The 20,270-nt window shown below is 41.0% G+C and overlaps 2 protein-coding genes and 1 long non-coding RNA gene across 12 annotated transcripts; all 3 read left to right on the top strand.

The window, feature by feature from the left end:
• Positions 1-3,294: 3,294 nt before the first annotated feature.
• LOC135336853 (kelch-like protein 2) lies at positions 3,295-4,215 on the top strand. Its single transcript, XM_064532725.1, has one exon. The coding sequence runs from the start codon at positions 3,348-3,350 to the stop codon at positions 4,206-4,208; it is 861 nt and encodes a 286-aa protein (XP_064388795.1). The 5' UTR covers positions 3,295-3,347; the 3' UTR covers positions 4,209-4,215.
• Positions 4,216-4,768: 553 nt separating this feature from the next.
• LOC135337561 (uncharacterized) lies at positions 4,769-15,915 on the top strand. 10 transcript variants are annotated; one of them, XM_064533493.1, is made up of 11 exons: positions 4,835-4,855; positions 5,285-5,708; positions 7,452-7,739; positions 8,173-8,935; positions 8,987-9,046; positions 9,301-9,462; positions 10,733-12,884; positions 13,078-13,321; positions 13,678-13,734; positions 13,840-14,155; positions 15,706-15,915. In XM_064533493.1, exons 4-7 carry the CDS (start codon positions 8,572-8,574, stop codon positions 11,674-11,676), a joined length of 1,530 nt encoding a protein of 509 aa, XP_064389563.1. In that variant the 5' UTR covers positions 4,835-4,855; positions 5,285-5,708; positions 7,452-7,739; positions 8,173-8,571; the 3' UTR covers positions 11,677-12,884; positions 13,078-13,321; positions 13,678-13,734; positions 13,840-14,155; positions 15,706-15,915. The 10 variants fall into 10 exon arrangements, with proteins under 10 accessions (XP_064389568.1, XP_064389563.1, XP_064389560.1 ...); XM_064533490.1 differs by lacking the exon at positions 4,835-4,855 and adding an exon at positions 5,043-5,106 and having other exon boundaries at positions 5,273-5,708; XM_064533492.1 differs by lacking the exon at positions 4,835-4,855 and adding an exon at positions 5,055-5,106.
• Positions 15,916-15,998: 83 nt separating this feature from the next.
• LOC135337563 (uncharacterized) lies at positions 15,999-17,011 on the top strand. Its single transcript, XR_010395178.1, has 4 exons — positions 15,999-16,096; positions 16,242-16,438; positions 16,765-16,816; positions 16,890-17,011. It is a non-coding gene; the product is annotated as an uncharacterized LOC135337563 (long non-coding RNA).
• Positions 17,012-20,270: the final 3,259 nt, after the last annotated feature.

Raw genomic sequence — 20,270 nt, 5'->3', positions numbered from 1 at the left:
CTAACATACTGCAGATGATTGTAGCTCTCTATACTAGTAGTAAATGATGCTAACAATGCTCAGTGACACTAGAAAGTGCGTAGCATAGTCGTACTAGAAGCAACAAGCCAGAAACCACAAACTTTGAGTTGTTGCCTCAAATCCTTGGTTTTCTTTGACTCCTGTCTTGATGTAGCAGGTATAGCAATCATAGTGTTAAACTACTACGACTCATGAACTAACAGGAGATGTTATACAAGAGAGATAAACGAGCTAATCGAAGAAAGTAGATAAAAAGTGCCGACTCAGCAGTTTGGATGGGTTTGGAGTTTTTACAGGGTTCTTATAAAACAGGGAATGAGAAATGAGGAAATGAGAAATAAGAAATGAGGAAATGAGGAAATAAGAAATAGGAAATGAGGAAATGAAGAAATAAGAAATAGAATAATAATAATATATTTATGGTTACGATCATCACCATGGCATTAATTTTCATCACAATAATTATGACATTGTTATAATAATAATTATAATTATTATATAGATGCACAAAAGTAATGACTGATATCAGCCAAGAAGCTAGTAGGTGACTAAGTATTTAGTTATCAAATATATAATTATAGTGGCACCTCCACACAGTACAGGTTGTCGGACACATTGTAAGAATTAAATTTTACCATCGCTTCAGATGGCACAGTGAGCTTTCATTAGAATTTGCTTGGTTTGACAAACAGTTTTGGAGGTTTCTTTGCTGTTACTTACATGTAGATGTTGACATTGAGTCCAGTCCATTGACTATCACTTGCCCACCGGATTGTGAAACCATTGAATGTATTGCCAGTATAGCCACGCATAGGTAAATTGTTTGTAGGACAGTACATGTAAGTACCGTTACGTAGGTAGATCTGATGTCTGAACCATGCCAGTCGTACATGGCACACAAGTAGATTGAGGTAGGAGTGTCACACCGTGTACCAGAGGAACATAAGTTCTGTATGGTGGCAGAGCACCAGGAGACTTGTCACCAGGAGGTACGTACCTGTAGCTCAGTAGATGTTAGCTTCGTCTTCAGACTTGCTCTGCCCATAGATATGCTCTGCATGCCTAACAGCTCATTTCTCGTTCTCATTTCTTCATTTCCTCATTTCCTATTTCTTATTTCCTCATTTCCTCATTTCTCATTTCCTCATTTCTCATTCCCTGTTTTATAACAACCCGTTTTTACATAGAAAACATAAGCTCACGTGAATCTTAATTAATCGTGACCAACCTCCTCTAGTGGGCGGTTGGCTAAATATAGCATATCCTGCTGACTCATCAGTTTTTTGACGCATACACAGTTTACATTGTGAGTTGCATGCCCTCTTCTCTTCATACGCCCTTGGCGTGACATATTCCAGGCACATTAAACTTTGTAGAATTTCCTCTAAAAACATTAATTTTGTTGATCAAGGGCCAAACTATGCATTTGTTGCAACAATGATGCACTTATTAATCTGACTTGTTGCTTATAAGATCAAAGCTTCAGTATTCATGGCTCATATAATTATGGTTGAGTATAAAAATTATGCATGTGTGGTCTCAAAATTAAAGGATAATAAGGAAATACATGGTATTTCGGTATGTACCGTATATCTTCTAATTTATCGGACAGCAAAAAATAATAATTTTGGAAATTGTCCGGGTATAATTGGAACAGATTTTTATAGAGCATGCGAAGTGTCCGGAATAATTAGCAGCTGCATGCGAGCTAGCTAAGTTTAATAGAACAGGGTACGACTGAATAGTTGCACTAGCTATCTAAAACTAGCTACTCAAATCTAACTGCAGCACTCTAAGTCTTACTTGCCGTCTATGAATGGTAACTCAACTTTTCAAGGTATATTGTCCGGATATTTAGAACAAATGTAATATTAAAGTACTGGCGTGTCCGTTGTATTAGAAAAACGAAAATTACCCAAAAGAGTGTCCGGGGTAATTAGAAGTGTCCAATAAATTAGAAGATATACGGTATAAAGAGAAATGCATATACAACACGTTTATTACCTCTCTCTCCCATACCCCCCCCCCACCCACAACATTTTACAGTCGACCAAAATCACCAGAAGATCAATGATGAGTTGACCCTTTTCCTAGACCAACGACTCGGTAGTGGTGCATTTGGAGTAGTCCTAAAAGGCAGCTATAAGGGCGAGATTTGTGCAGTCAAAGTGCTGCTTCACGTTGCTTTAGAGATGCAGGCAGGTATCCCAGCTGACAAAAATGAAAAAGCCAACAATGTAATTGAGCGTGAGAGTGATTTTCTCAAGTCGCTTCAGCACCCAAATATTGTCAACCGCTACGCACCTTAAATCAGGTAGTACAATCCTCGTTGTTGAGCTGATGGGTTGCAATTTAAGATCCTATTTCTCCAGCCTTAATGAAGAGCCCCTCACTAGTGAATGTAGAAATTAGCCTCTCCAAAGATGTGTCTTGTGGTCTGGCCTACATTCACAGCAAGCAGATTATCCACCGTGACCTCTGTGGCGATAATGTCTTACTGAAGCTTACACAACCATTACCTGTCGCAAAGATTTCCGACTATGGCATGTCACGGCTATACGATCCCTCCAAGCTTAGCTCTACCCTCACAGCCATTGGTAATTGTAGAGGGTATCTACCTCTCGAGGCCATTCGATTGGACAAGGAAAAATATGATAACAGCGTGGATGTGTTTTCCTTTGGGGCGATTTTGGTGCAGATTGCTTGCAAGCTGGAGACGATAAAGTCAGTGGAGGATCGATCATTCCGTGTTGCCCAGATCCCTCACACACACAGGTTGAGGAAGCTTTCGACAGTTGCTTGCAAAAAGACATGATGAAGAGACCATCTGCCAGGGACATCTGTGAGTCCTATATATGCATATATAAGGGATATAATTATGTGATCATGTTCATAATGTGAGAGTATTTCCTTTGATTTTAATTTAGATGCTACACTGACAAAAGACTCGGACTCAGCGGAGGCAACAAAGAGGGAATCAAAGGACACTCAACCAGTTAAAGGTGCGTACATGCATGTAGTGTGTGAATTTTAAGGTACGTGTACAGGTATTGTGTGTATAATTATATAGAATCTTAATCATAAATGATGAGGGACGTGGTATAAATTTATGGATTGTTTACGCCGTTCTTTCTTTTTCGTACTTAATTGTCCACTGCAGTATACTAGTCACGTACGTTAGCAAGTGTTTGATCTATTTGAGCTACAAGTAACACTCACTTGTTAGTAGACATGCACTATCCTAATTACACTCATTCATTATTCAGGGTCCCCCTCTCAGAGAGTTGAGACCTCCACTCACTCTGAAATGGAGAAATGGAAAAGACATGCCAATTAAGATGGGCACCTTGGTACAGAGTCTTGTTATCCGTGATACGGTGTATGTTGCTGGAGGGTTTACAGTTGGGGATCATGACAGGACAGTGATGAAGCTCGAGCAAGATCAATGGACCGAAGTACCAGAGTACATCGCCCAGTTCTTCGCTATGACATCACTCGCTAATCGACTAGTGCTGGTGGGAGGATGCAATCCAAGAAACACCAAATCAACCAATCAACTTGCAATGTTTGAGTCATGGGAATGGACTCACCCGTACCCACCAATGAACATTGCTCGTTCTTCCTCAACAGCTGTCTCCTTTAACAACCACATCATTGTAGCCGGTGGGCGTGATGATGAAGGACCTACCTCTTCTGTGGAAGTGTTGGACGTGGCATCAAGAAAATGGTACATTGCTCAGTCACTACCTAACCCACGAACAGGACTGAAATCAACTCTCATAGGAAACACCCTCTACCTAATGGGAGGGTACAATACTGAGTGGCCAACCAAGACAGTCAACCACGTCGACCTCAATGAACTCATTGCAAAGGCCGTTTCCAACCTGGACACACCCACCACTCTCTGGCAGACGATTGAAGACACACCACTCGTTTTCTCAGCTCCTCTCAGTATTGGGAGGTCACTATTAGCCGTTGGTGGAGCAGATGACGGACTCATCACAAGCTCATCGATCCACCTTTACCAGCCTGACACCAGGAGGTGGGTGAAAGTGGGAGACCTGCCTACTGCACGAGATCGCTGCACATGCTCAGTACTTCCTAGTGGAGAGGTCATTGTAGCCGGAGGAACCGATGAAAATAGATTTATTAACGCTGTAGACTTCCTCTCGTTATTTGTATCATGATAATTATCCTGAAATTGATTTTATGTTGATAATGAGCTCATAGAAACAGTTATGGCAGTAAACTGCTATTTACCTGCTCTTCTTCATCAACAAGACAGTGAAGAGCTCATTTTCTGCTCATTCTATATATCTAGTTAGCTAGTTATCCAGAAGTTAGCTAGCCAGAGCTATTAAAAGCTAGTGAGGTGAGTCACATTACACTTGAAGTTCAAAAGTACAGGAGGCAAGGGCCTCCTCTGCCTCATTGCTAGTTACGCCACTGCACTTGTCCCAGGCATGAGACCATGGACAGCCTCTATATAGTTGCCTTGGAGCTGTGGGGGGTGAGAGTAACAATAATAATATGCATATGCATGTGCTCGCATGCATTAATTTTCATCACAGGGGGGACTATAGCTATAAGGTTGCGTAATTATAATGTGAGCGGTGTAAGGGCATTATATACATGCAGCATGGCATCAGGACAACCATGTTACATGCACAGTAAATGTAAAATCACATTATTGGATGTATCATTAGATGTAGATTATTATTACTTGATGTATTGATGTAGTATGTCTATATTATATCATTTATACAGAATAACTCGCCATGCACACACACACACACACACACACAGCTCGGGACTCCCTCTACATGGAATATGGGTATGCCTATTTTATGGTGCCAAGATCTCAAAATCAAAATTATCCATTATTAGTAGATCTATTTCATTATTTTTTTTCCACCTGCAATGGTTTCATGCAATATTCGGGCATGCTCACAAGCTAGTTGTGACAGTTTACTAATACATTGTAGGGAAAACAGATTAGTGGTTTGTGGGTCTTTCACTTCCTAGTATCTAATCACATGACTTAGAACTAGCTAGATACTGTATACTATAGGGGTAGCCACCAAGGTGAGTGCATGTATCTCAGTAATAATAGCTGCCCATCTTAAAGTTGCTCAATTTCATGAGCCTGAGTTAGAGTTGCCGTTTAGCCATAATTATATAGACTAGATTCTACATGCTAAAATCGACGTGCACCGTATGACATTGTATGAAATATATGGATAATGCCCAGGTCCACTCACAGGCTAACTAACTGTCAATGGCCACTCAAGCAACCCCCGACTGTTCTCCAGAGTATCTGTCCTTCCAAGAGAACTTTGAAGCATTGGTGTCCACATTCAAAGCTCAACCTGCTGCATACGCTGATAGCCTCTTCTCCAATGGCTACATACCAGATAAAGTTCTCAAGTATTCTAGACTGAATGGAGTTATGGACTCTGATAAATCTCGAAAGATTTTAGAAACCATCACCCATCGAATTGAGAACAATCCCAGTGTATTCCATGGCTTTATCGAGACCATCGCTGGCCCTTCTACTGACGATGTTGTCAAGAAACTACACGATAGTTACAAGCGTCACAAGACTGCGACCAGCCGTGTTGAACAGCCACAACTCTCTCCACCCCGACACCAGCAACTTCCACCAGAGGCTCCACTCCCAGTGACAGGTCTGTTTTTTTATGTGTATGTTATAATAATCCAGAGGCTACAGCATCTTGATTCTGATTGTAGATGCCTAACAAATATCAGTTTCTGAAAAAAGTGTGCTGGTCTTGCAAGCTTAGCTTAGTTAAGCCCTTACCCCGTAAATGATATTGTTAGCACACTTCCTTGACTTTTATGTCATGATATGATCTGAATCAAGATGCTGTAGCCTCTGGATTATTATAAACAGTACTGTTATAACTGCATCGACATGCATATACATGATTTAGATCTAGCTTAGCCTCGATCCTGTCAGTGAACGCTCACTTCCTATCAACGATGGGCCTGGTAGCTATATTGACTGCTTGCTAACAAGTAGCCATGCCAGCTAACACAGGATAACAACATATCTGTGCTCAGTAAAAATAATAACGTTATACAATGAACAGAAGTGGATTGAAGAAAGTATTTCGATTGAATAGCATTCTGATAGCTACACCTTTATCCTGTTAGGCCACTCCAAATGAGACCGTCCAACTCGGCTTCCTGCTTTAGCTACCGCATTATTGCCATTATTTTTCTAAATATCCAATGAAAATTAATATTGAAATTACTTTTTTCTTGTTCTTTGTTTACTGTTGTGGTTGTATGTGTGTATGGTTACGTTTTTGTGGGTGATTAATTAAATTCATTGATGACGCAACACATTTATAATGAGTTCATAGTAATGAATAATGATAATACTGCTCGTACCCGCATATAATTTACTAGAGTCTCTGACGGGAAACTTCAATCTCATTTGGAGTGGCCTAATAATTATGCTGTTGTAAGACTCACACTCTATGGACAGGCCACGCCCATCTAATACTAACCTTGGTGAAAGTCTACATGACTGTACTGCCTGCATGGGACTTAATCCGAAAGCTGTTGCAACCTCTGTCTCTATAGCTATCTCTTTTTCGTCTGTATAATTATTAATTGGCAAAAAGTTAGTTTACGATAAATTTTATCCAATAATTTTGCGTATGTATAGGATATACCACACCTAAGAGGAGGATATGCACCTATATATCCTCTGCTACCGTGGTTACTCCGAGGCGGAGCCAAGGGGTATGTAACCACGGTAGCGGAGGATATATAGGGTGCATATCCTCCGAGTAGGTGTGGCATATCTGACTTATACCACGTGACCGCAGCACTATAAAAGGACCTCCCCCTAGCAACAATTCAATCACGATGCAGATTGCAAAAAAGAACAAGACTATGCCGGATTTTGTAGCCGTCAAAGAGCTAGTTGAGCAACATGTTGACTCCTACAGATGCTCAAGAGCTTCCTTGGTCCAAGCGTTGACCATTCTACGTCCCTTACTGGAGTTGCAAGCTCTTCTTGGATAAAATGTATCTAAACCGCGCCCATGGACCCATGGAAGCTTAGCCATCTTGTTGGAGAGCACCTTCCGTGTTTCTGCCGTCGCTTTGAGTCTTAGTACCGTCAAGCATGGCTCTTTTCTCTTTGCTTACTTTCTTGAACAAATGAAAAAACTAAAAAACAACTTGAAAAACTGTGCATGCCTGGGGCTGTATGCTAATATTCTATATATCCTACAGCTGTTGACCAATGAGATCAATTTGTGGTGACGTAAGTGTGGTATAAGAGCAATTAGTCAGTATAGCTGAGACTAAGCAGGCCTCTTTTTATTCCTTTGAGTACATCAGCTAGCAAAAAACAGTTACTTTACGCATGCTTGCCTCTATATTCTACACAGAAACGATGTCTGACTATCTCACATTAGCAGATCTAAAGAAAGTTTACATAGCTACGTTTGAAGCTCGAAACAAGTGGCGAACCATTTTGCTGGTTCTTGACGTATCCTCGGATACTATCGACAGCATAGGTACGAAATGGCGAGATGATCCTAATGACTGCTTTCGTGAGGGTTTGAAAGAATGGCTGAAAGGTGGGGAGAGAAGCTGGGAAGATGTTGTCAAAGCTTTGTCCAATCCTGTTGTCGGCCTCAGTTACATTGCCAAGACCATCAAGAAAGAGTCTACTGGTAAGCAATCCAATTATTATAGGCACATGTTATACATACTCACTGTCTACTACATCAGCATTTAATTATTGCAGTAAACCTGGTTTACTGGTAAGCAATCCAATATCAGATAATTATTAGCTGCAACATAATTATTGGGTAGAGTAATTGTGTGTTTGTCGGTTTGTGTGAGTGTGTGTGTAGACACAAAAATAAGCAAAGATTTTTTTAGTGGCTTAAGAAGCAATTTCTCAATGGGGGCCCGTGAGGGCTCTATAGTTTTTTGAATGGAAAAAGTACACCTATACCTACAGAGTGCAGCTTATTTAATAGCCTGGAAAGATGGGGGGGCTCCAGCTTCCTACGCCACTAAAACGTAACGCACGCGGGGTGAATGCTATATGAACATCTTGTTTTATTAGCCGTAACCCACCCCAACCCCATTATTGTACAGTTGACCAGATCAATGACGATTTGACGATTTTCCTAAACGAACAACTCGGTGAAGGTGCCTTTGGACCAGTCTTCAAAGGCAGCTACAGAGGCGAGATTTGTGCAGTCAAAGTGCTGACTCACGATGCTATGGAAATACAGTCTGGTATTCCAGCCGAAAAAACTAAAGCGATGGATGATCAAAGCGAATTTCTCAAGTTACTCCAACACCCAAACCTTGTTCAGTTTTTGTCAACTGCTAAGCACCCTAAATCAGGTGATACAATCCTCGTTGTTGAGCTGATGGATTGCAATTTGAGATCCTATATCCTCAGCCTTAATAGAGTCCCTCACTAGCGAATGTGAAATTAGCCTCTCCAAAGACGTCGCTTGTGGTCTGGCCTACATTCACAGCGAGCTGATGATTCACCGTAACCTCTGTGGTGATAACGTCTTGCTGAAGCTTACACGACCAATGCCTATTGCAAAGATTTCCGACTTAGGCATTTCACGGCTGTACAATCCTTCCAAACTTACAGCCATTGGTAACCATATGGGGTATCTACCTCTCAAGGCTATTCAATTGGGGATGTACAATAGTAGCCTGGATGTGTTTTCCCTTGGGGCGATTATGGTGCAGATTGTTTGCAAGCTGGAGACAATCAAATCAATGGAGGATCGATCATTCCATTTTGCCCAGATCCCTCACACACATAAGTTGAAGAAGCTTATCGACCATTGTTTGCAAGAAGACTTGCCGAGGATACCATCTGCCAGGGTAGTCTGTGAGTTAATTAGACAGTATACACAATAATTATGACTGTATTTTCTCTTAGATGATTTACTGACAGTGGAGGCAACAAAGAGGGAGTCAAAAGACACTCCACCAGTCAATTGTGAGTCAATTAAGATTGTACATGCGCTTCTGGAAAGTGTTTTTATGATCAGCCCAAGTAAGATTGCATATTGATCACACCCCTCATCGCATGCAGATCTTTCCTTGCATGGTATCTTCTTTAGCTCTCTAAATGTATTCGTATGTTGTATTATTGACTTTGTGGTTATTATATTTAAATTAAACGTATTAGTAAGCTTGCCAGTTGAGTTTTGATCTTGACAGCTGTGTATAATTATGTTGCTGTGTTTGCAGTGACTGAGGAAGACTCTGATGCATTAGAAAAGCTGCTCCTAGACAACAACATCAAAGGATTTTCTTTGACTGGTGAAAAGACTTACGAGACAGTTGTACACCACCTTCGTGAGCTTGGACACGAGGAACTAGCTGAAAAACTAAGAATAAACCTCGACAAAGGTGCATGGGTATAGATTTTGGCGGCTTGCATTATATCAGCGAAGATTTGCTTGCTACTGACAACAAAATACCATACTTTGTACTACGGTTGCATGCACCAAAGCTTTAGTTCACGGTAGTTAATACTATACAGTATTAATACAAGCTATCTGACTACAAGCCCATTGTATATATACCATAGGTATATAATTCCCATACCAGAATATTTCGTAGCATCACCTGTTCGCACAAACTTTCTATTCAGTTTATGAGTTATAGCCATGCACTAAAGCGTAAGCTGCTTGTTAGAGCTGCAAAGCTGCATGATATGCATGTGTACACACAGTCCTTGTGAACTCTGACCTATTGCCGGCAAACAACAATAATAACGTAACATTATAAAGCGAAAGCAAAACATGGCGAGAGGCATTAGCTATATAGGATTGGAAGATAAAGGAGCTCCCTATGCAGGGTCTTACTAAAACTATAACAATAATTATAATAGCCAACTGCCTTTTGAAAAAGAACCTTGACTGATGGGCAGCCGTAAACTTCTAATGCGCGCAGGACACAATGAAAGAGACCTTCGCATAGTACATTACGCATATAGCACATAGCGTGACCTTCAGGACCACCGTAGGTACCTACAACATGCACAGCGATTTAAAAAAAGTTTATCATTAACCCATAATTATATAGGCGGCTAAAGCGAGGAAAAGGTTAAAAGTAATAGTTGTACCATGGATATCAAGGGTTAATTGGATTTGTACTACCAAGGGCAGTAAAAATACACCCTTGATATCCATGGTACAGGTAGCTTGTACTATGATGATTAGAAGCAATTAGAAGCTGTTATCCAACCCATTTACAACTGAACACTCTTTGATCCCTGCCGTGCATGCACTGTGCACATTTTGTGTGCGTGTGCTTGCACTTGACAAACCACATTTACAACTTCACACAACCCAGTTCCAATGTGGTCCGGTAGTTTTAGTGAATCTGATTGGATACTGAAGAATTGATCTTCACAATGTGATCCTAGTGTGTCACAGTAGTGATATAAAAGAGTGGCTCCTTTAAGGGTGGAGGGTGGGCTTTAGGATGACCACAGCCAATGTACCCTAGGGTACATGGGATTTGTACCCTGGAGTATCCTGAGAGTTTCAATGGGTATTCCTTAGTGTCAGAGCACATCATGGTACAAGAATCCATGTATGCTTACATAGTAAATGGCTGCACGTATCGTTACATATGAACCATAGTACTTAAATATAATTATGCATGCATGCAGTGATTGGCGAGCAAAAGCGATATCTGAAGAAATTGGACGATCTGATGACTGACGAAGAAGCTGTCTCTATGCAAAATCTCGGGCTCCTTCTTGTTGGACCACCATCCGTGGGGAAAACAACAACCCTTAACCGTTTGCGGAAAAATATCGTAAACATCACTTCCAATGAAGAAAAAGCAAAGCTCGGCAGTACACTGCTCGCCAATTGCCATCAAGTGGTTGCCTATATGAACAAGGATGCTACTGAATGGGTTTGTTCTGAAGACGTGAACGAGGAAGTACAAGTTCTCTTTAGCTATATGTACGGCAACAAGATCGAAAATGTACCGAGCAAAGAAAAAACGACAAGGATTGAAAAGCCAACCAAAAAGTCATCCGAAACTCTAAAAAAAGTTCAACTTTCTACTGAAAGGCAGCAACCAAAGCCTCAGGAAGAAGAAACACGCACTGAAAAGCAAGAAAACACCGATAAACAGAATAAGCTGGTCCAAATCAGGGAACGCCTGCAAAAGCTGATAAAAACCGGAAACTACTCCCAAATGGCCAGTCGTCTTGGCAGCACCTTGTTACACATCAAGGATGTCGGAGGCCAGCCAGGCTTCTTGGAAATGCTACCAGCCGTGAGCAATGGTCCAGCTTTGTATCTAGTGTTTTTGGATTTGAGCAAAGAGTTGGACGAGCCCTACGATATTCCCTTCAGTCGAGACAACACCATTATCACCCCATACAAAGCTGCGCACACAGTGGAAGCCACAGTCTCTCAAATCCTTTCTTCAATTGCCTGTGTCCATCACGTCCCTCGAGAGGATGATTTGGTCAAAACCTCCAAATTAGGTGAAAAGTTTGAAAAGTTCCAACAGATTCGTCCTATAGCAGCTTTGATCGGTACTCACGTGGACAAGTTGGAAAATCCAAAAGAAAAAATCAAGCAGGTCTTGCTCTGAAAGCGACCACTCAAAAGTTTGCCAAGATCCTGGTATTACCTCCGTCAGATTCTGAATCTTCATTTTTTGCCGTGGACAACTTTGCTGGAACCGAACAGTCTGACATCGCCCCAATTCGCGATTTCATGAGCAAGGTTTTTGCCTCTCACTTCAAGGATGCATCTCTGCCCATCAAACCAAAATGGCTCCTACTGGGCACACTACTGCGGATGGATTACTCAATCGTGCATGTCGATGGAAGACTGTCTGGAAATTGGGAGAATGTTGGAGATGGATGAAGAAGATACCAAATTCTGCTTGAGGTATCTTCACAGTATTGGCTCGCTCATGCATTACACAAATGTGCCGGATGACTGGCTCAAGAATCACATGTTCTGCACCCCTGAAGTAATTTTCACTAGCATCAGCCAACTGATCATTGCCGCTTTACGCATCCTCCATTCCGAAGGCCACGTCACTGAGTTTGAGCGAGAAGAGTTGATCAAAATGGGGCAGTTTTCACTGGAAGCCATCATCAAGTACGTCCCGATGTTACAAAGATGCTCAAGGAAGGAGAAATTATCCCAGCCAAGCAGCTCATTGTACTGCTGCAATATCTCAACCTTCTCTCTGAAATTGTTCACAAAGATACCAACAATCCAAACGTCACTCGATTCACCTACCTCATGCCGGCTATTTTGGAGTGTGCACCACAAGACGAGCTGACCAACCCACCTCCACCAGATGCCAACAACCCAGAACCTCTCCACATCACATTCAGCTTTGGTTACGTACCAACAGGAGTCTTCTGTGGGCTCATCACTCGACTAGTTTCCCAAGGACCCCATGGAATTCTCGGATTAACGTGGGAATTGGTGGATCAAGGTGTCAAACGAAACCACGTTTCCTTTTATGTTGACTATGTACACAAGGTGACACTGCTCTCTCACGACAGAAGCTACGAGATACGAGTTGAACGCAATGCAGAACAACTTGATTTCTCTCTTCACGATCTTTGCTCCCACACTTTGTCAGCAATCCTGTATATGGTTAAGATTCTGTTCCCAAAGTTGAACCTCAGTGTTGCATTCCAATGCTCCTGTTCTAAACATGCAACAAGCAAGAGTCTCAACAACCTTTGCACCCTTGTTCAAGGCCGACAGATCCACTTCTTGTGTGGTAGAAGTCCCGTCACCCTCAGTGAAGGACAACAAGTGTGGTTGATGAAGGTGAGTAAACTGATTCTGTTATTGTACATGTGTATTTCAAACTTTTTTTATTATGTTTGTCTTTAGCTGTATGATAGCTAATTAGTTTCAGTGTGTATATAACATTTCTGTAAGATAAATAAACTAGACAAATTTCTGTACAATAACATAAATGATATGTGCTCACGTTTGTTAGTTCCGCTTACCCATACAGAACGTGTGTCTAGGAAGCAGCACGGAACTATAGAGGTACTAAACTTTGCTGAGGATGGGTTCTCTTTCCACTGGACCAAAGAGTGCTCCAGACGTCATATCAAAACAACTGATGATCGGCCCAACAATGAGCTTCCCGAGTGTGAGAGAGGAGGATTTTGGTCACTACCAGTGTGAGGTGAAGGATGCAGCTGCTGGGAAAGTGCTCCTCACTGTCTACAGAGCTCTCTACAAAAAGGAGAATGGTAAACAGCTTATCTTTTATTGCATGTATATAGCTGTTGTGCATGAGGCATGAGGCTGTATCAAGGCAGCCACATGTATAGTTATATAAGTACTTTCTGTATGGGGTAAAACTAAAGTCGATCCTTTATACCAGATTGAAGGCTGGTTCTTACTATAACTCTTTGTCTCCCACATGTATGCTTACGAAGCCTCTTTGTTTCAGTGTTTACTTAGCATGCATGTCTTATCTCTATATGCAAAATCACAATAGAACTCTTACGACTGCACGATACATGAAAGTACATGTCAAACCGATTATAAGTGTTTACACTATATCGCCTGTTTCACTTTAGTGATCTATCATCCACACATGCAGGTAGTGCAGCAACTCAACTATCTACTGATGGAGTTCCCCAGGCAACCATTGAGTCAGGTATGAGACAGTGTGCCCAGTAATATCGTTGAGAGCGTATAATTATACTATATAAACTATATACAATTGCGTCCGATAATTATTCAGTACTTTTTTACTCTATAGCGACTGCAGCTCAGTTGAGCCAGGAGTGCTCGGATGAAGCTCTTCTCCAGTTGTCTACCGAGATTGCTGGATACAACGATTACAAGTACAGGCTGGGCCTCAGTGATGCTGAGATTGAGGGTATCGATCAGAATCCGACATTTTCAAGTGTTTCAGGGAAATGTTATGCTGCTCTAAATAAATGGAAATGCTTAAGCGTTTTTGAAAATCCTTTTCATGTGACAGCCACTTATTGTCGATTGGTGGGCATTGCAAAGCAGCTCAAGGACGGAACAGCAATTCGTAACATCCACACAGCTTGTGTGAAACATGTAAGGTACTATAGCTATAATTATAGTCAGTACAATTTATAGTACATGTAATAACTTAAAATTATAGCGCACTTGTGCATGGTATAATTATCCGACTAGAAAAACATTTGCAATGTGAAAAATTGCTAGGATTGGCCAGGGGAACCACAAAAAAGCGTGGGAACAAGAAATCAGACGAGAGCATAACTCCAATCCGTTACAACGTCAATCACATGTATACTGGTAGTTTTCCCATGTTTTCCCAGCCAATATGCCACGCAATTTTTACTGGTGGAGTGATGACCAATCCCTATATATATTTATTATACATTAGAATGTGGGGCACATAATCATGATGATTTGTGATGAATTGATGTTCCTAATACATGTAGTGTAGAGCAAAGGTACACACAGTCCATCCATGCGTAGTAACATGCACGGACCGTACTGGTGACTGCATGGAATGATGTGGTGGATGGAAGCTGATAGGTGGATCTGGAACACAGTCTATTATTTAATATACTATGTATTGTACACGTTCATGACGTTGTAACGGATTGGAGTTATGCTCTCGTCTGATTTCTTGTTCCCACGCTTTTTTGTGGTTCCCCTGGCCAATCCTAGCAATTTTTCACATTGCAAATGTTTTTCTAGTCGGATTCCCTTTCTTTTTCAGTACAGTTTACGTATCATGACATACATAAGTGGAACGTCAAGAGGCAGTACAAGAAGAGAAGACAGGACTAATCAGATATCTTCTCGAATATCTCTGGACTAATAATTATAGTATAATGAGTAATAATTTATTGCTTGATAATTATTTTGAATTTGCGAATCAGTATTAAATGACAGCCATTTTAAGAGCATGATATCTAGCCAGTGCATATAGCATGCCTGTCAGAGAAAGGGAGCTAGAGCTGAACAGTGTGAAGAAAAGGAACACCTCAGGCTCTGGAAAAGCACTGCTGCACTGATTTTAGGCGCACGGTTTATTAGCCACGCCTATCTATTATTATTGGCCACAACACAATTGCTGAGTCATTAAAGATGGCGGAATTGTCTAGGTAAGAGAAATAGAGACTGAGAGGTCTTCTGCCTCGTGGAAGCAATCGCAAATCTGAAGAAGCGCTTTGTAATCCAGGTTGTAGTCGTTTGGAAACCCTGTGCAGAATGTCCTGGAGATGGCTGTACTTGGAGTAAATGCTGGGCAAGAAACTTACTTACTTACTCACTTACTTACTTACTTACTTACTTAGTCAGTCAGACAAAGAGCGGTGAAACGTCGAAATAGTGCAATTTTTAAAATGAAAATATTCATTCATTAAAATGTTTATGGATTATGAAATGAGAGATACAAAGAGAGAAAAGGCTAAATAAACTATCTGTTCAGCCAGTTTCTTGATGTGGCCTTTCCCTGCAGAGATAGAACAGTTTGAACATGAGTCAAAATAATTGAAATATTGCTAAACACGGGCAAACCCACTGCCAATCCTATGTAAAACCTACTGGTTTTACTAATATCTATGGACTATAGTGCCAGGATCTCTAAATTATAAAAAATATTTTTTACCTGCAGTCTTCCCGGCAGTAGCCCCACCCCCTCTACCACTCCCTCCACCCGGGCACCACTAACAAACTACAAACAATCAGAACACTATTAATAACGTTCTGATATCGTATAATTATTATTTCTGCATTTTGTATTATGCTCTATAATCATTATGAATCATGGCATTAAAATCATGTTCTGCTATATAGGGTGCAAACTTAATTGAAATGTGTAATTATACAATTAACAATCGTGAATAAACTGTTTTTGTCCAGAAAGTGGGTGCATGGGTCTGGTAGATCTAGCTATCACATTCATGGATTGTTTGTTATTCTCTACATTTGCTTCAGCTAGCTATAGACTGATCAGAACAAAGATATATACATGTAGATACTGTAGCCTCTGGATTATTCTAGCAGTGAGTGCACCATGCACACTGTTTTCATTTTGCATGATTTACAATATAATTATAGTCTATATAATAGATCTAGCTAGATAATTTGTACAAAACTATACAAATCCAAATATAACACAAATTTACTTATCTCTTCCAAACTCTGCAGAGAAAATGTCTGACTATCTCACAATAGCAGATCTAAACAAAGTGTACCTCGTTATGTTTGATGCTCGAATCAAGTGGCGAAACATCTTAAAGTCTCTGCAGCTATAGATCTACCCTCGAAACCATCGGCAATGAATGGAGTAACAATCCTGATGACTGCTATCGTATATCGTGAGGGTCTGTTAGAATGGCTGAAAGGTGGGGAAGGAAGCTGGAGGGATATTGTCAAAGCTTTGTCCAGTCATACTGTGGGCCACAGCATGACTGGCAAGGCCTATAGATACAGTATGGTTAGGGCAGAGGTTTGGGCACCCTTATCTGGTAGGAGTAGGGGAAATCCATGGTTTTCCCCTCACACCAGATAAGCCGTGTGTTGGCCAGGCCTATAGATACACAGTATGGTTAAGGTTAGGGCAGAGGTTTGGGCACCCTTATCTATGGTACATGGCACTGAGGAATGTAGTCACGTGCAAGAGATTTGTTAATTAACCAAATTCACATGTAGCAAATATTTTCATTCGCAGCTAGCTACTTGGTCTGAGCTCCTTAATTGTAACCGAGTTCATTCGCAGCCAGGTATGTTTCAACACTAAAATTAGCCTTTGCTGGAGTCATAATCCTTCTTTCACGTTCATTTTATGCTTAATAGGAAAAGTGTTACCGCCCACTATGACGTGGACAAATCTGATTGGCACTGCCAACATTCTAGCAGGGGTCCACGGAATTGCTGCAATAGTGACCAGACGTTCCCTCCCTCCCACGTCCCTATAAGTATGCTTCCACTGCATGTTAATGGTATAAAACCTCACACCCTATATAAATAAATAATGCTATTATATAGATTGCATGGTCAAACCAACAGCCAAACACCTCCCTAAATTATGCTTCCACTGCGCTTCCACTGCATGTTCACGGTATAAAACCTCACACCCTACTAATGCTGCTCTCACGTTATTAATTGTATGGTCAAACCAGCAGCCAACACCTCCTTAAAGTATGCTTCCACTGCATGTTAACGGTATAAAACCTCACACCCTATACTATAGATAATGCTATTATATAGATTGCATGGTCAAACCAGCAGCCAACACTTTCCTGCTTCCACTGCATGATAATGGTATAAAACCGAACACCCTACTAGATAATACTGCTATTATATAGATTGTATGGTCAAACCAGCAGCCAACACCTCCCTAAAGTATGCTTCCACTGCATGTTAATGATATAAAATCTCACAACCTACTCGATAAATTAATGCTGCTATCACGTTATTGATTGCATGGTAAAACCACAGCTGCAGCCAACACCTCCCTAAAGTATGCTTCCAATGTTCATGCATGTATAAACCTCACACCCTACTAGATAATGCCGCTCTATGATCTAGTAGTGCTTGTGAGGTTTAGCACAGTGGAAGCATATAATTATTAATAGTGCCTTTATAAACCCATAGATATAGAGTATAGAAGAGGGATTGGAAACGGAACTGATTCACCTGATGTTTTACAATGAAGTCTATATACGTAGTGGCTAAATTGCTTTTAAAGTGAATGCGATGCAGATATATATATATGTATAGGTCAAGGGTGCATGCTATATAATTTTATGCCTCTCCAAGTGTCTGAGGATACCGGGTGGTGGTGTGGTTTGTATTTAAAGTTAGGTGAAAAGGGCTGTATTCCATGCAGTTGCGGGTACAAACATGCTGTGAATATTGCCTCGATCCCTATACAAACCATATACTGTTCCACCCTACAGCATGCATGAATCAAAAAATTAAAAACTTGGGGAATTCACTGTATACTATATGCATGCATGCAGAGCCGCCCTTGACTTTCTATCAAATTCAGAGAAGAGAACAGTAGTCTTTTACACCTCAAACCCACAGTACGGTGGCCGAGAAGGGTTACTCGCCTCCGCCTACCGCCACAATGAACCGCGCGCGCGGATGTTTTGTTAACCGCGCACGCTTAATTCTAAATGCTCGCGGTAAAGACATTAAGCGTGCGTGGTTGTTCCTGATGTCCGCGTACGGTAGGAGACACACAGCGCGAGCGGTTTAAACAAAGAACCACCAACAATTTTTCTCATCAGTCTGCATGCACAAGATCAAAGGTCAATTAAATGTTCTGCAGTCTGCATCGATAGCCAAGGAATACCTTGCGTTAAATAGAATCCAGATAGGATTTAGTGACCTTTGATCTTGTGCAGACTGATCTTACAATTTGATGGCGGCTCTTTGTTTAACCATGCATGTGTGCTGTGTGTCTCCTACTGCACGCGCTTTGTGTGTCTACCGCGAGCGTTTACATTTAAGCGCGCGCGGTCAACAGAAAATCCGTGCGCGCTTAGAATTAAAATGCATTGTGGCGGTATAGGCGGGTGACCCTTCTCGGTCACCGTACCACAGCACATAAACTCAGGCTTGGTAAAACGGCAAACGTCCAAAGCTTCACAAAGAATGTATTGCTGCTGAAGAACCCGAAGATCCACACTTTTATGCAATCAACTCTGAGGCCATTCATTCAAGTGCTCTAAGAGGTACAGGGGCAGCGGGGTCCTCTGTGGAGAAGACTATGCAAAGAGACCTATGCGGATCACTAGCCTCCGTAGCCAAAAGGAAATGCTCGACACATATATATATAGCTGTGGATCCTCAATCTATATATATCGCAGCCTGCATGCCGTTTGATATATCCCTCGAAAAGAACCCAGGAGTTTGTCCCACCAGAATCGGAGGTGTTGCACGTATCTAATCATGCATTGCCGAATCTGTGATCAATTTCTAAAAGATGACGTTCATGCAAGCATGTGGTTGTCAGCAGATGTATGGAGGAACATTTGGTGTGTGTTTTGATTTGGCTGAAGATCGCCGAATTAAAACCCACTTTTCCGGTGGACACAAAGTCATCAGTTGCAGCAGTATAGCCACGCCAAATTCAAATGGCTCATCCGTTAAATTTTCCAGTTCCTACTGGCTTATATACCTATAAAAGTGCATTATAACTGTATATATAGATTTATATATACATGCATGCATGGTAAGTGGTTGCTATGGTTTTCCAGCAATGTATTTTGGTGACTCAGTTAGAACATGCATGCACAGTTATGTAGCTTTGACACATCCGTGGTGCTTTCATTTTATATACCGTAGAATATAGCGCGAAATTTTAGAGGGCCTTAATTTTCGCGGATTTCGTAGGTTAGCAATCCTATACACGAAGATTAAGTCCACGAAAATTATGTGGTTTGTCTTGTTTTGTCTGTGGACATCTTCGTGTAAGATTGTCACGAAATCTATAAGTGTATCGAAAATTTCGCACTATATACGGTATATAACTGTATACAGTAATTATTTTCCTGCATAAATTCAGATGAGCTTGAGGAAGAGACTCTCGCTGCTGTTGAAGAGATTCTGAAGGAGAAGATGAGCAACTAAGCCAAAGGGCACAAACTACCGTTTAGCTAAGGACTTGAAATAGTGGACTATAATTATTTTGTAGATCTAATTTCGAATCAGTTGTTCACCAAAGCATGCATACATGAGTTGATTACGTGTTCAATATTAAACTATACCATCAATTAATGGCAGCTATAGCTGCATGGGCATACATGCAAACCTGTGTACGTATATCATCAGCGATAACGTATATATGTATAAGCAACAGCCATACAGTATAATTATGGTGGCATAATACATAATTATATATACCCCGGTATAATTTATATGCATAATGATATGCACATTAAATATAGATACACCATTTAAGACACGCATCAATAAAGCTTACAATCATACAACTTATCAATGCTGCTTTCAACACACACAAGATACTCAACATTAGATGACACGAAATTAACATTGATCGATCAAATAATTATTATGCATCATTCTTTGCCTCTATGTGTTTTTTGGGGTTTTACAGGAAGTGATGTCACAATAATAACCTCCCTCCCCGTATATATAGTTGATCTCCATGGTTGCATTGACACTTGTTGTTAGTACAAATAATTATGTCTATGTGCATGCTCT

This window comes from Halichondria panicea, chromosome 6, assembly GCF_963675165.1.
Source record: "Halichondria panicea chromosome 6, odHalPani1.1, whole genome shotgun sequence".
Classification (NCBI taxonomy): domain Eukaryota; kingdom Metazoa; phylum Porifera; class Demospongiae; order Suberitida; family Halichondriidae; genus Halichondria; species Halichondria panicea.
This window is presented reverse-complemented; position numbering and strand designations above follow the sequence as displayed.

Coding starts and splice junctions, on each gene's coding strand:
- LOC135336853 (XM_064532725.1), top strand. CDS start 3,348: ATGCCAATTAAGATGGGCACCTTGGTACAGAGTCTTGTTATCCGTGAT.
- LOC135337561 (XM_064533493.1), top strand. CDS start 8,572: ATGATTCACCGTAACCTCTGTGGTGATAACGTCTTGCTGAAGCTTACA. Junction 9,047..9,300: donor AGACACTCCACCAGTCAATT/GTGAGTCAATTA, acceptor CTGTGTTTGCAG/TGACTGAGGAAGACTCTGAT. Junction 9,463..10,732: donor AAGAATAAACCTCGACAAAG/GTGCATGGGTAT, acceptor GCATGCATGCAG/TGATTGGCGAGCAAAAGCGA.